Source organism: Urocampus carinirostris, chromosome 3, assembly GCF_059441175.1.
Source record: "Urocampus carinirostris isolate Australia breed hairy pipefish chromosome 3, RoL_Ucar_1.0, whole genome shotgun sequence".
Taxonomy (NCBI): Eukaryota; Metazoa; Chordata; class Actinopteri; order Syngnathiformes; family Syngnathidae; genus Urocampus; species Urocampus carinirostris.
In genome coordinates this window covers 5,171,255-5,187,601 of record NC_142351.1, presented here as the reverse complement: position 1 = coordinate 5,187,601, position 16,347 = coordinate 5,171,255, and the positions used below count along the sequence as shown (strand labels likewise).

The window sequence follows — 16,347 nt, the reverse complement described above, 5'->3', positions numbered from 1 at the left end:
CTTGCTGCGATCATTGCGAATGCACCGTTCCCGGAGGTACTGCAATACCGGGCCGATGCGTGGAGTGGACAGAGCAAGCTCTTATTCCATCTCCGAAATGCAAAAATCAAAGATCATGGCAAGAGGTACGGCCAAAAGGCCAAGCAAGGCCAAGCTAAGAACCTAGCATCAAAGCCTTAGGCCAAGCTAAGGACCTAGCATCAAAGCCTTGCTAAATCCCGATATGGTCATAAAGTGCGCAGTTTGTTAAATGGGGAACGAATTGGGCTACTGATGGGTCACGCTTATAACATTTCATATTTCTGTTTAGTGTTGTCTTACAATGACTGTGGTCATGGTGCTTTCCAGTCTCAACTTGATTTTGGTCCAGGAAAATTCAAGTCCCTTTACTGTTTTGTCTTGACTTAACAAATAGTTAAGTTTCAGTTCTGGCAAAAGTCATCACTCATAACATGATTTCTGACTCTTTCATGGCCAAAATAACAACACATTTCCAAATGGCTTTAAATTATATTTATTTGGTTCAGAATCTAATTTGGTGGTTACCAATTCGGTCAGCAGGCGGTGTTCTCGGTTTCCAACACAAATAAATTTAAAATAGCCTGTGTCTAGATCATGAAGGATGCAACTTTAAACACAAGGTATTTTCAGCTTTAAATGATCGATTTTGTAGTTCATAGATATGGTTAATGATTGATCAGTCCGAAAGAAAAATAACATCGACCCACAAATAATGCACGCAGTTTGATTTTATTAAAATATGTTTTAATTACATGACAAAGAAAATTGAATCAAACAAAAGAATAAAGCACATTGTTGACACAAGCACTGAGTGTTAGCAAGGGGGAAGGTGGAAGAAATGATGCAACTGTACTAATCAATGAACCCGGTTTTAAGATAATAGACTCATTTAAATGATCAGGGATTGTTTTAATAGCATGCCAACATGGGATATTTGCCCAAAACACCAAATAGGTTGTTGCACTAACGCTTTTTGTGTACTTTTGAGAACAAAAAGTCCCTCAGGGGAGGGGTGTGTGAGAAGCAGCACATGGACAACCAGGAAGATGAAGAAATAAAGGTTACCATCTCTTTTGGCAGTGGACTTCACGGGGATTGTTCACATCCGGACAACAGTGACGGAGAGAACCACAGGCTCTGCAAGCTTTGTGGTTCTGGTGAGAACAGGCCCCAACCCTAGGGACCTAGGTCGGCGATCTTATCGTTTCATAATTATAACTGTTAATAACGGGCGAAATTTTATGTGGAGACACGATAAAATAGATAATCTATCAGGAAACATGACACATATGCAAATCATTAATCTTTTGAATTCATATGAAGACTTTGGGGTTTCAAATATTTATTATACAGCTGAAGAGTCTGCTCACTTCCTGTGAATGAATGTGTTTTTTTTTATGCGTTGGCAGAGTCAGTGGTTGAATTCAACATGGCGGCGCATGGATGCATGCATGCGGCTAGTTGCTCTCCAGCTAATCTTCTATTTATTGCCGTTCTCTTGTCTTTTTTGCTTTCACTTTTGGACACATGTGTGGCCAAAAATACTTACAGTAGGGGCGAACTTATTCAGTTGGGTGGGCGTTTGCTCCCTCTTATCTTTCAGATCTGATTTGCCCCTATGTCCCGGTCCGAAGCCTACGATCTGAGAGTGCCGGTCTTCTGGTGATCCCAAGAGCAAAGAAGTGTTCTGCTGGTTCGAGAGCGTTCTCCATCCGGGCACCGGTGCTGTGGAATGCTCTTCCTCCTGAGATCCGATCTGCAACCTCGGTGGAAATGTTTAAATCTAAGCTTAAAACTCACTTCTACTCCATAGCATATGAATAACCTACTCTTCTCGTCGGCTGAAAAATAGTCTGTGTAATAATCTGTGAAGCCCTTTGAGACTCTTCGTGATTTAGGGCTATACAAATAAAGATGACTTGACTTGACTTTTGTGGCAGTTATGTTACTATAGACGGCCTGTATGATACTTGGTCAATTAAGTGTTTTTAAGCCCCCACTTTCAGTGAATGTTTGACCACAAACTGAGCAGGAAAAAGGCTTCTCGCCAGTGTGGGATCTTGTGTGTAATTTCTAGTGCCGATATGGATGAATTTTTCACCACAAAGTCAACAGGTCTAAGGTTTTTCACCAGTGTGGGTTCTAATGTGTTTTTTAAGTCTCCACTCTGGGTAAATCTTTTACCGGAAATAGAATAAGAAAAAGGCTTCTCCCCAGTGTGGGTTCTGTTGTGCATTTTTAAGTCCCCACTCCGTGTGAATGTTTTACCAAAAACTGAGCAGACAAAAAGATTCTCTCCAGTGTGGTTTAGTTGGTGTGATTTCAATTGTCTATTTTGGGTGATTTTTTTTACCGCAAATTTAGCAGGCAAAAGGCTCCTCGCCAGTGTGGGTTAGTGTGTGTGTTTTTAAGTCAACAATCTGTGTGTATCGTTTTCCACAAATTGAGCAGGCGAAAGGCTTCTCGCCAGTGTGGGATCTAATGTGCCTCTTTAAGTGTTCACTCCGGGTGAATCTTTGACCACAAACTGAGCAAGAAAAAGGCTTCTCGCCAGTGTGGGTTTGTTGATGTAATTTCAAGTGTCCATTTCGGGCGAATTTTTTATTACAAACTGAGCAGAAAAAAGGCTTCTCGTCAGTGTGGGTAAGTTGGTGTGTTTTCAGGTGTGCATTTCGGTTGAATTTTTTACCGCAAACTGAGCAGGCGAAAGGCTTCTCCCCAGTGTGGGTTCTGGTGTGCATTTTTAAGCTCTCACTCCGTGTGAATGTTTGACCACAAACTGAGCAAGAAAAAGGCTTCTCGTCAGTGTGGGTTGTCATATGTCTTTTTAAGCCTGAACTCTGGGTGAATCTTTTATCACAAACTGAGCAGGAAAAAGGCAGCTCGCCAGTGTGAGTTAGTTGGTGTGATTTCAATGTTCCGCTTTCGGTGAAATTTTTACCGCAAACTGAGCAAGAAAAAGGCTTCTCGCCAGTGTGGGTTCTAGTGTGTACGTTCAAGTTTCCTTGTTTGGAGAATTGTTTTCCACAAAATGAGCAGGCAAAAGGCTTCTCGCCAGTGTGGATTAGTTGGTGTTGTTTTAAGACCCAACGCAAGGTAAATCTTTTACCACAAACTGAGCAGGCAAAAGGCTTCTCGCCAGTGTGGAATTTCATATGCAACTTCATATAAGACTTGCTTTGAAACGATTTCCCACACTGGGAACATGTGTTACCACCTTCCGCGTTTGCAGAGTGGGACGTGTCGTCGTCATCTGTTTCCACGTGTTGAAGGGAGCTGATGCTTAGAGGTTCCTGCCAAGCGTTATCTTCAGGTTGACCTTGATCTTCGACAGTCACTAGCAAGACTGGAAAAATGTCCTCCTCTTTAACGCCAACAGGCTCCCCATCCTCTGTCTCTTGCTTAACGTGATAAGGCTTCAGATCTTCTTCCTCCTCCTCCTCAATTTTAACGACAGGCAACTCTGGTTCCTGCCGCGCAGTAGGAATATATTCTTGGCTGGCCTCTGCAAGACACAAGTCACATTTATTTATATTACTCTTAACTCGTTCAGTGCTGTAACGTATTAGTACGTTTTCAAAAGCATTGTCCCCGAGTGCCAAAACGTAAATACATTCTAGAGCAGGGGTCGGGAACCTTTTTGACTCAAAGAGCCATAAAAGCAAAATATATTAATTTTATTTTGGGAAAGAGCCATATATTATGAGACAAATTTACTATAATGCTAAACACGCGCCCCAGACAAAAACTTAGTCTTCAGCACATTTATTTTTGATGATTTGATAAAAATTATGAAAAGAGAATAATGCCAGAGCCCGTGTCCCAAAATCAACAAACATACCAATTTAAACTTGTGTCTTTCTTGCAATTACTCAAGATCGGTTAAACTCACTTTGACCCTTTTTTTTCATACATATTGGTTTCAAAACCAGATGTAAGCAGTTATTTTGTAAAAACGTCACAACATTCTGCAAAAAGGGAGCCTGATGTGCTTATCTATGGTGCAGACGGCGTAGGGCGAGAGATGGGAGGGAGTGCTTGCACTTTTTGCATAGCTCCACCCATCCCTCCCACTCACCCAATCAAAAAACTTTAAGTTCTCTTCCGGTGTTTTGGCGTATTTACAGTGTGTTCTGTGGATTCATCATAAGGTATCTGAACACTGAAGACAGATAATATAGTGAGGTTTTATGTAACGGATTCTTTAGCGATGTACAGCCAGAACGAGTTTTTTTTTTTTTTCCGTGTGACACCTTGACTGTAAATTGTAGTGACAAACGTGCCCTATATATTCTGCCAAGCACTGCTGTGGAATCAGTTTTGGTATGGCTTTATGTGTACCTGAACAGGATTAGTAGCTTACGTTTTGGACGAGATGGATAAAATTAGCATGCAATCAAATTTGTCTCCGAGCCACAGGTACTCATAGAAAGAGCCATATATGGCTCGCGAGCCATAGGTTCCCGACCCCTGTTCTAAAGGCTTAGGCGCTGCTGATCAGTAAGTATTAGTCCTCTGGGAATTAAATCAGTATGATAAATCACCACTAGTAGCCAAGAGTGGCTTTGTTCAGATCGTTTGCTGTGTCCCATTCTTCTCCATTTCCCTCGCTATTTGCCCTAGTCACTTGGTTTTGCGCATCCAAGTGTAATGTGTCCCAATACTCTCAAGACCGAGGGAGAAGTGCCCCTTAACCCATAAAATAACCCCTTCAGATGGAGGGAGGTCAGGAGCTTACTTGGAACAAAGTGACTTCCCAGAAGAATTTGCGAATTCTCAATATCAACAAATATGGTTGGATAGGAACCGCAAAAATGTAAGTCCATTTTCACAACAACGCATGTATTTGCAACGAAATACAATGAGATATCTTAGTTAGACATAAATGCAATGGAAAACCTTATTTTTGCGTTATGTGAAGTTGCTTAAGAATGTTCTATACACAGTTTGTGTATTTCTCTGAACATTCTTCATTATCCACTGTCTATATATCTTTTTATGTTTTAGTCTAATGCCCACCCACCTATGACGCATCAGTCTAAATGCCCCACCCAACTACTTGTACCAAATAAAAGCTTTCTGTGGCTGGGGGGGAGGCAGAGAAAGACACTTGAGCCGAGATCCTCTGTGTTCCTCCTTTCTTTCTCCCTACTGCAGTAGCAAGAAATAGTACATTGTCTCCGCCTGAATTTCCTTTTATATCTGATGACCGGCCACACGGGGTTTACCCACATTTGGACCCTACAGTTAAAACATGAACATTGCTAAATCGCTACTTTATACAGTGCACAAATCTACCGAAAGAGCCAAAAGACTTCACGCACCAAACCGCAGAGAATGATAATCGTGCAGAAAAATCACGGTTTAGCCTATCCCTGTTTTTATCTTAAACGAGTCGTGCCTTTACATCTACATGGCCAGTCGCTAAAGCAGCATAGTCACAATGATACATGTCATTGCGCTTGTTAACTGCACACAATTCCGCGTGTACTGTTTTACTTACAATATGATGCTTTCATGTGAGATCAAATATATTATTGACACGGAGGGGAGGTAAGCAATCCGTAACTGTCAAAATGCATGAGTTCTCATCATGCATCATGAGTAATGTCTCCCATTTTTCACGTGGAAATCCAGATGAAACAAATAACTATCACATAGTCCACTGTCTTCTCTCCCATCACATATTAAATAACCTAATTACCTTCTAAAAACGTTTTCAAAATGTGGAGACAATTCTAAAGCATATGTGATGCTGGCCAATAGAAGGCTCTTACAGCCATGTCAGGTTTGTGCATCTATTCACTATTAATTAATTATCCAGAACACATCCCATCATTTCCTGTCTCGCATCAAGTTGCATCGGCCTGTTAGTGAGCAACTTGTGTCTAATGTGTTTCAGAGACTGTGGACCAAACCTAAGCCCTGATCTAATTCGGGGCAGAAAATGATGAGTAGTTCACAAAGAAAAGGTTCACCCCCAAAAAATAGTTTTTGGTCCTATATTTTCCATACATAGGGCGCACCGGATTATAAGGCGCTACAATGGGAACGTCGACAAAACAGTCAGATAGTTCAGTCCAACTTCTTACCCCCTTAGCATTCCGAAAGCTTGCAAAGAAGCAAATATGTGTCGTAGACACGTGCGGATGCGGTGTCCGTACGATGTCAAACAAACATTTCTTAGTTTCCATTTTATTTTTTGCTGGCAACTGCGTGGACACCAAAGTAAGAATTTTATTGTGCAGGGAAACGGGGTTCTTTACTGTGCATATGACAATAAACACTTTGAATTGAATTTAGTTTAAAAATCGACTCATCACAGAAAAATCAAGATCGTTCTAAAACAAGATACCGGGAAAATATAAAGCCGCATAGCTCACCCAAGTTCTCTTGCAGCCATCACGTTCAATAATGATACGTAACCATGGTCTTCTTACAACCGTGAGTGTAGTAAATCCAGGAGACTAAAATATTTACAAATACAGAATAGTAAAAAATGTTTTCTGTATGCCGTAGTGCAACCCAACCAACGTGTGATTCACATTAATCTTTTTCGGCCAATTGCAGGCTTTGTTTCGCCTCCTTAGCCTATGCGAGCCTGTAAATGATCAAAAGGATCCGCCCCTTTTATGGACTGAGGCATGTAATTGAATCTTTTGTGGAAAGTGTAGGACAATTGGACATTCTTTTGAGGAGTGTACCAATGGCAGAAAGTGCAATCTTTGTGGAGAAACGAACCACCTCTACAGGAACTGCCCGAAATCGTTTGCTAACAAGTTGAAAACTGGGAAAGAAGGTAACAAAGACAATGAAATGAATAAAGATGTGGAAATGCCCAAATAAAATGGACAAGAAATGCCCTGAGAAAATGGACAAGACAAACAAATTGAAAATGTGAATGTCCCTCCTAAAACCCTTTAGTCAGGAAGGACCTGGAGGAGATGCCAAAAAATGTATCTTATATTTTCCCCCACGACCTGAATTTGAACAAGACAAATTGAACAAGACTAACAAATCAAAAAGGCGAATGTCCCTCCTGAGGCCAGAAAATCCAACTTGGGAAAGAGGGGTAAAAATAGGACCAAATTGGGGGTGGTGACCACACCGGAAACAAAGATAAGGGATTTAGAGGAAAACCGATTGCCGATGAAAACGCCCACAAGGGAATTGTATGCAGTTGAGCCGGAGGAACCGGGGGAAGAAAAAAAATCGGATTCCTTCTTCTTGTGGGAAGGGAAACAAGAGACTTGCCCTCGACAGGTCCTCTGCCCAGCCCCCTAACCCAGAAAAAAGGGGAAGGCCTGGAACCACAGACAGAGAGTCAGAGGACTCCAGAGTTTTCCCCAGTGGGTCTCCAAATGAGATACCGGAGTCAGACACAGGTAACACTCTCAATGACCCCCAGAGAAGGGACTCGGACCCCCTGGTTTTGATTAAATAATTTGTATACTTCAACAACACCTATGAACTTTACCGTCTCGACTATCAATGTGAGATGTGTGAGATCAAAGGTTAAAGCCCACAGCGTTTTATCGTTTTTAAAAACCATCAGAACGGATGTGTTTCTGCTACAGCAATGCTGCATCCCTTTTTGAAAGGTCAGTGTTCTCGTTTGCCCGCGTCCCCAACGCATCATTTTTGCTGGGGACGCATTGTGTCAAATCAACGTGCGTCCCCGGGATACAACTTTTTTGACACCAAATTGTCTCATCTCATCAGCCGTACCGCTTATCCTCAGTAGGGTCGCGGGGGGCTGGAGCCCATCCCAGCCATCTCCGGGCAGTGGGCAGGGGACACCCTGAACTGGTTGCCAGCCAATCGCAGGGCACACAGGGACAGACAACTCGCTCATTCACACCTAGGGACAATTTGGACCGGCCAATTCACCTGAAATGCATGTTTTTGGAACGTGGGAGGAAACTGGATTGCCCGGAGGAAACCCACGCAAGCACAGAGAGAACATACAAACTCCACACAGGAAGTCTGGAGCTGGATTTGAACCCACGACAGGTTCCCATGACATGAACTGTGCCGCACAAGCGCTAACCACTGCGCCGCCGTGCTGCCCCCACCAGATTGTCATTTTTATTATTATTTTTTTAAACAATGATTTACCGCACTCTAAACTTTTCGTCAGGCAGATCCGCCATTGTTTTGGTGGTTGTCGAGTGAAAGAGAAGTATGCTTCCGAAAAAACAGTTGGTATTAGGTGCAAATCAACCAAAAATTGGTCATTTCTTCAGTGTCGGTAATAAGTCGAAACATAATACAGAAAGTGGTAACAACGGCAATAATTCCGGCACGAAAAAACGGCAGAGAGATTCTTCAGAAGACCGCGAAGGCAAGGAAAACACGTGTGTTGAAGCGAACGATTCGACGAAAGATAATAAACAAAAGAATACTCCTAGCAAGAAAAGGACTTTTCTCTCTCTCTTTCTTTTCCATCCCTTTTCTCCCACTCTGTCTCTTTCACTCTGTGTCTCTCTTCTTTTCTTCCTTTGTTGCTCTTTGTCTCTTTCCCTCTGTGTCTTTTAACCTCTTTTTCTCTATCTTCCTTGTCTCTTTCTCTTTTCATACCTTTCACGCTATCTTTTCTCTCCTTCTGTCTTTCTATTTCTCAACGGATTTCTTTCTTCCACTCCCTTTCTTTTTCCCCTTTCCCACGACTTTTTATCTTTTGTTTCTCACGCTCTCTCCCTCTCTCTTTTTCTTTCTTCACCCCGCCCTCTCTCCTTTTCCCTCCCTCTTTCTCTTATGTCTTTATCTCTCTTTTTCTTTCTCTTTTATCTACTAGTCCGGCCCCTGACAGAATGTTTGTTCTATCGTGTGGCCCCCGAGTTAAAATGAGTTTGACACCCCTGGTCTATAGAGTCAGACTGCCAAGACAATAATTGCAACAATGGAAACTATTTCAAGCACTTCACCCAAAACTCAAGCTTTTCGCAGACCTACAAAACAGAACATTAAATTTCAAGCATTTCAAGCACTCGTACAAACCTTGCACATGGTTACATAGAAATTTCCGGTATAGTATATACGCCCAAAGAAAAGGCAAACGAGGGCCGAGTCCCCCGAAAACGTTTATTTGACCGTTCTGTTGCCATTGGTGGAAGCCACGGCAACCAACTCGTATCGTTTGTGAACAAAAGGTCTCTATGAGCCAACTCTTGGAAGTGAACGAAGGGAGCCGGCTCCCCGCCAAACAGACGCACGATTCCCTTCTTGTGATTGGCCGCTGTGCATTTTTAGGAGATCCTGTGTGGTTACTATTGTTTTATGTTTTCTCTTTTTTGTACATTTTGAAATATTTTCATTCCATTTTCTGTGTTTTCCAGTTTTGATGTGTCAAGTCCCATTTCTTTGTTTAGCCCTTAATCACAAGATGTCTTGTTGGACTGCACAGGATTACAATGACACCACCCCCTGATCTGAAACCGACATGCGGGCAAGGAAAAACAATACCTCAGCACAGGGAAAATAAATGTTGTTTATTCTTTTATTTCTTGTCCTTTATCATATTTTTCCCCTTTGTTTCTTTTTTTTTCCTGGTTGTTTTCATTTTCCTAGCACGACGTTACAAAATAACTGGTAATGTAGGGACAACGCGACAAAAACAACCTGGAGAGCCGTTCCGGTTTATTTTGTATCGTTTCTCATTCGCATTTTGCCTTCGAGTGAAATATCTTTTTGTTTCGGAAACCAGAAGCTCGATTTTGAAAGGAGATCGAAAATTCGCCAGAAAGAGATCGAACGCATGATAGTCTTGTGTCCGTGGGAGATAAAAGTAGAGGATCGTCGTTACGGATATTCGGGAATTCGACAGATACCGACAGGCCGATATATATATTTAAAACCCGGTTATGTAGGCTCAGATGCAGCGGGGCCTCTCTCTCCCTCTCTCGGACGCTACTCGCAGATAAGCGATCAGGGGCGAAGCAGGAAGAATAACGTCAGAGCGGAGTAAACGGTGGAGCCTCTGCTAACGCCCGAGTCCCCGCATGCCTGTGAATCAAGACCGCTGATAATATTGACTTCTATCAAATTCCGTGGGAGAAAAGCACGTGTGTGATTTAGAAATAGCCTTAAAATTGTAGTTAACTTGTTTGAGGGAGGGAAATTCAGGAGGAGAGCTCTTATCATAACAATAGTTTGTGTGTGTTTGCGATTGAGAGAGAGCTTAAAAAGCACGCTAAAGCGGAAACGATTAGCTGTTACCATAACATTTGTTCGTCAATCCGGCTCTGAAACGGGAGTGCCCACACTTTTCGATTCCAAAGCACTGTTGAAATTGCAATGCCCTTTTTGTTTTAAGTTAGTTTAAGTCATGTTGTTGTTTATTATTTTTCATCACAAAGAAATCAGCGAACTATTTCAGTTTACAGGCGACTTCATACGAGTTGCTGCTAAACTTAAATTTATTTCCTGCACTTTTGGTTTTTAGTTTGAGTGAACCATTTCAGGGAACCATTTAGGTTTTCATGTTACTTTATACGAGTCACTCGAGAGCATCGTTTTATTTCCTGCACTTTTAGTATTTGCTGGAGGTGAAAAATGAGTCATTTACTGTAAAAGGCTGAAAAAAATGTATTTGAATTAAAACCCACTATTCTTTCTTTTGAATATTTTTTGGCCAGCCTGCAAAAGTTTGGGAAGCATTGGCACTGATGCAGAAGAGAAAATGACGGACCTGCCCCGAGCTGCTTGGAAGCAGCATCCGGTCGTCGACGCTCTCGCTCGGTCTCCTCTTTGGCTCCCCGAAGCTTCTCTGGAAGAGGTCCTTCCCAACTGGAGCACATTTTCCTCGCTCAACAAAAAAGCGCCACGAGGTGTCGCTCCAACTCGGGAGTAAAAAGGACAAACCTTCGAAAAAGACCGCAAAGTGATACTACTGTCGAGTTTACGTCGTTTTAAGACGACTACAGGACTTTCTGGACATTTTCTTGTTCGGCAGCCATGACAGCTTCTCCTTCCAAACACCGCCGCAATGGATTGTGGGACACAGATACAAACAGAGGACTGGATTGTCGGTATGCTGCAGCAGCCCGCTAACTAGCGTGCCTACGTGGCGGCCATTTTGGTAGGGGCAACTTCGCGCAATGGATGTACCATGTAAATAAATCACAACCTGCAAATAAATGCTTCTTAAAAAACAGCAAATTAGAAACCTTTATAGAAGTTAAAATTAAACACTGTATATAAAACTCTGAGAAAAACCTATTTCAAATTCAAAATTGGCGTTGGGAGGATGATTTGAGACTTAAAAAAACTTTTTTTTAACAATGTTTTATTTGTTTTTTGCAAATCAAGGTAAATGAATTACCATTTATATATACACACATAACTTGCAAAAATCCCCCATGTATAGAAATATTTAAAAAAATAAAAATACAAAGTTAAAGGAAATTATTCATCTGACGTCCACTCAAGTGACCATAGATCAGGGGTGTCAAACTCATTTTAACTCGGGGGCCACACGATAGATCAAACATTCTGTTGGGGGCCGGACTAGTAGATTAAAGAGAAAGAAAAAGAGAGATAAAGAAATAAGAGAAAGAGGGAGGGAAAAGAAGAGATAGGGCGGGCGGGACAAAGAAACAGAGGGAGAGCGTGAGAAACAAAAGAGATAAAAAGAGAAGTCGTGAGAGAGGGGGAAAGAAATGGAGAGGAAGAAAGAAATTCAAAGAGAAATAGAAAGTCAAGTCAAGTCATTTTTATTTGTATAGCCCTTAATCACAATAAGTCTCTAAGAGCTTCACAGATTAGTACACTATGTTACACAGACTATTTTTCAGCTGACAAGAAGAGTAGGTTATTATTCATAAGCAATGGAGTAGAAGTGAGTTTTAAGTTTAGATTTAAACATTTCCACTGAGGTTGCAGATCGGATCTCAGGGGGAAGAGCATTCCACAGCACCGGGGCCCGGATGGAGAACGCTCTCGAACCAGCAGAACACTTCTTTGCTCTCAGGATCACCAGAAGACCGGCACTCTCAGATCGTAGGCTTCGGACCGGGACATAGAGGCAGATCAGATCTGAAAGATAAGAGGGAGCAAGTCCATGTATGATTTTGTACAATACTAAGAGAACCTTGAAGTCACATCTTTGGCTAACTGGGAGCCAGTGCAAGTTAGCCAAAATCGGTGTTATGTGATCATACTTTTTTGTCCTAGTTAAAAGCCTCGCTGCGGCATTTTGTACTAGCTGAAGAGACTTGATTCTGGACTTCAGGAGACCGGAGAGTAGTGCATTACAGTAATCGAGACGGGAGGTAACAAATGCATGAATTATAGTTTCCGCATCAGACTGAGACAGTATTGAACGGATTTTAGCAATGTTGCGAAGATGGAAGAAGGCAGTTCTAGTAATTTGCTTTACATGCATCTCAAAGGATAGATCAGGGTCAAATATGACACCTAAATTTTTAACTGAGTCACTCTGTGTGATGTGACATTTGTCAATGTTCACAGCAGTTTTTGAGAATAAGTCACGGCATTTAGATGGACCAATGACTAACATTTCGGTCTTTTCAGAGTTAAGACGCAAGAAATTGAGTGACATCCACTCTTTTATCTCAGTGAGGCAGGCCTCCAAATTTCCACAGTTTAGTGTGGAAGATTCCTCCAACGGAAGATATAGTTGAGTGTCGTCTGCGTAGCAGTGGAAGCTGATATTGTACTTGCGAATAATGTCACCTAATGGAAGCATGTAAATGTTGAAAAGAAGGGGGCCAAGCACTGAACCCTGCGGAACACCGCAGGTAACATTAAAGGGCTCAGATGTCATTTCACCATATTTAACACAGTGCGTCCTATCTGAGAGGTAGGATCTGAACCACGAGAGGACGGTTCCTGAGAGACCAATCCATTTTTCCAACCGTTCTAGTAGGATATTGTGGTGCACTGTGTCAAAAGCAGCACTAAGATCCAGCACCAGCAAAAGTGATGAAGCGCCAGAATCCATTGACATTAGGAGATCATTTGTTACCTTGATCAGAACTGTCTCAGTAGAGTGGTTAGCATCCTGATTGCATGGATTCAAAAAGGTTATTCTCGGATATGAAAGCATTCAGCTGCTGTGCCACTACTTTTTCGAGTACTTTAGAGAGGAAAGGTAGGTTTGACACAGGTCTATAATTACTTAAGATTTCTGGATCAAGGTTGGGTCTTTTCAGTGTGGGTTTAATAACGGCGGACTTAAAAGCTGCTGGAACTACACCTGAGGAGAGTGATATGTTTATAATATTTAGAACTGAAGGTCCAAGGACGCCAAAAAGACTTTTAATAAGTGAACCTGGGAGCGGGTCGAACTGGCAAGTTGTCGGTTTGGCCGCATTTACCACCTGTTTGAGATCATCAAGTGACAGTTCACTAAAACCGGCCATTTTCCCAAGGCGGCCACCCTGTCGTGCATCTGTAAATTTCAGTCCTTTAATATGTGTGGTATTAATAATTTCTTTAGCAATTTCTTCCTGTATGCATTGAATCTTCTTAGTAAAGAAGACCATTAAGTCCTGAGCAGAGTGTGTCGAACTATCTGCGATAGTCTGTTGCCTTGTAAGCGATGCTACAGTGTCAAAAAGGGCTTTGGGGTTGTTCTTTTGAGATGCAATCACCAAGAAAGACAGAAGGAGAGAAAAGAGAAAAGAAAGCGCAAAGGGTAGGAAGAGAGAAAGAGAAAAGGAAAAAGAGAGAGAGAGAGAGAGACAAAGAGAAACAAAGGAAGAGAAAAATAGAGACACAGAGAGTGAAAGAGACAGGACAGAGAGTGGGAGAAAAGATGTGGAAGAGAGAGAGAGAAATAAATACAAATACAGTGTCTTTGTGAGAGGCACCTGGCTTTGACAAACATCAAGTTGACATATTTCAACCTGCAGCTTGTTTTTCTCCTGTGCTTCTCTGAGTGTTGTCTCGCGGGCCGGATTCAATCCCTTGGCGGGCCTTATCTGGCCCGCGGGCCGCCCGTTTGACACCTGTGATATAGATTGAGATCACTTGCCACGTGAAGGGTTAAAACACAGTTCCGTAAACCATAGAGAGGACCGTTTGACAAGATTTTTTCTTGTACTTTCATTTTGTAAATCAAGGGAAGTGAATCTGGCGTTGTTACGCAGCATTATTATTTTTTTAAAACAATGTCAACTACCAAGGACGGAGCTCTCAATAATTTTGAATAATAAAAAAATCGAGGCAAAACAATTTTTTACCTATGAAAGTTCATTCCAGCTTTCTGGGGCTTTATGTTACGATGTTGAGTGTATTCATGGGCAGCGCAATCAACTAGAATTTTCTTTTGGATTTTTTGGCTCCGTCCACATGTAATGGAACTTTCTGATACAGTGGAACCTCGGTTCTCGACCATAATCCGTTCCAGAACCCTGTTCGAGAACCGATTTGTTCAATCACCGAAATCATTTTTCCCATTAAAAATAATGTAAATTGTTTTAATCCGTTCCAGCACCCTGAATGTTTACCACGAACGTAATCATGAAGCTAACCCAGGCTAATCGTACGTTCGCGTTATTGTAATCTTCCGTACGAAAGATTACGCTAACACGAACGTGTAAAAATAAAAAAATCAGGTCGTTTACAAGTCATTTAGCACCACAAGTGGCTAGCGCTTCATTGGAAGGGGGGCTCCGTTCCAACACCCTGAATTTTGGGCTCAGTTCCAACACCCTGAATGTTTACCTGAATATTCGACGTAATCATAGAGATAACCCAGGCTAATCGTACGTTCGCGTTATCGTAATCTTCCGTACGAAAGATTATGCTAACACGAATGTGTAAAAAAAAATAATAATAAAAAATAAAGAAAATAATTATGAATAGGATTTCTTGCCTTTGTGGTGGTCAGCAGAAGGCGTATGCTGTATTGCCTAGCAAGATCTGAAACTCTCACACCTCTTTCATATTTAGCTATTATGTCTTTCTTAAAGGCAACAGTTGTACCAACGACTTTTCTTTTTTCACCTGTCCTACTTGCACCGACCTTCTTCGGAGGCATAGTTAGGGGCTAAAACACTCCGTTCACTGATATTAAAAGCGAAAGCAGGAAGGGAAGTGCGCACGTGATAACAGTTGGTCACGAGGGGTGGGGGCCATCTACACCATCTACACCCATACGCCGCTCAGCATCGCACTCTAGCGTACGCACTCACGCATTACCGGCGTTCGAACTCCGAATTTTTGACCAAACAGCGAAGCAAGAATTTCCCGAAATTTTTGGTCGAACACCGATTCGTTCGAACTGAGAGGCGTTCGAAAACCGAGGTTCCACTGTACTTTGACCTGACTAGCTTCGGCTCGCAGTGGGCACGCAGCTCAAATATACTTGTAATGTTTTGGTTAGCCACTTTTGCTCCAGAATTCAATAACCAGGTTACCGATTGCCGATGACCTGGGTAGCCCGATGCAAAAAACAGGCCGGCCAAGAATTTGTGTACGATTTGTCTGGGGTTAACACGTGCCAATACCGCATATCGCGGTACAAGCTACCTTCATAGTCCTCCACTGATGAAGGTCTTGGAGTCGAATAGTGACAATAGATTGTTCGCCCCTTCTCTCCCTTGGCAGCTGGAGGGCACTCTCCCCTCTTACTTCGGTACCAAGGGGCTCGTAATCCAAACGCTCCACTGAGCAGGAAGACTCTTCATTAGTCCTTCCGTCGGTCGGCGATGGCGGTAGAATTTCGTGGACCTTCTCGCAACTGAGACTGGCGGATCCTCGTGGACCACTCGTTGATTTTCACAACCGTGTTCTTAGCCGGACGACGAATGGACCTTCCCAACGTGGAGACGTCCAGTGTTTCCTTTTTGTGGCTTGGACCAAGATCTGGTCACCAGGCTTCAACAATAACTGCGTGGGGAGAAAAAGGGCAGCTTACGAGTTCTTGGGCTATTCCCCTCTCATATTTCATAGTTCGATGAAGTCCATGTAAATGACTTCAGGATTTATTATTATTAATTTTTTTAATCCTGTATTACCCACCATCCCTCCTTTTGAGACGTTGAATGAGATTCATGGATCAATTTGAAGAAAGCCTTACTAAATAATTTTAAATTATTCCAACATACAATTACATTTCTAAACTTCATGATTTGACTCAAGATCGATTACCGTAAATTCCGGACTATAAGCCGCTACTTTTTTCCCAAACCTTCAACCCTGCGGCTTATTCAGTGATGCGGCCAATTTATGTCATTTTTCTAACGGCCGCCAGCGGCGCTCGAGTACAAAAGGTAAGATTTAGACCGGTGGAATATGTGCGCCGAGGAAAACTGCAACGTCTTAACTTGTGCACAAATTAAATTAGCGTAGACATAT

At 42.3% G+C, this 16,347-nt stretch overlaps 1 protein-coding gene and 1 pseudogene across 1 annotated transcript; both read right to left on the bottom strand.

Annotated features, from left to right (window-relative positions):
* Positions 1-14: 14 nt before the first annotated feature.
* On the bottom strand, positions 15-148 carry LOC148368444 (U2 spliceosomal RNA; annotated as a pseudogene).
* A 583-nt stretch (positions 149-731) lies between these two features.
* LOC148368443 (uncharacterized) lies at positions 732-10,992 on the bottom strand. The gene is made up of 2 exons (XM_088330419.1): positions 10,712-10,992; positions 732-3,526 (listed from the first exon to the last, which is right to left on the bottom strand). The coding sequence occupies exons 1-2, from the start codon at positions 10,818-10,820 to the stop codon at positions 2,382-2,384; spliced, it is 1,254 nt and encodes a 417-aa protein (XP_088186545.1). The 5' UTR covers positions 10,821-10,992; the 3' UTR covers positions 732-2,381.
* Positions 10,993-16,347: the final 5,355 nt, after the last annotated feature.

Excerpts from the sequence above, each read along its gene's own strand:
- LOC148368443 (XM_088330419.1), bottom strand. The coding sequence starts at position 10,820 with ATGTGCTCCAGTTGGGAAGGACCTCTTCCAGAGAAGCTTCGGGGAGCC. Across the intron at positions 3,527-10,711 it reads TTCCAAGCAGCTCGGGGCAG|AGGCCAGCCAAGAATATATT; the intron begins GTCCGTCATTTT and ends TGTGTCTTGCAG.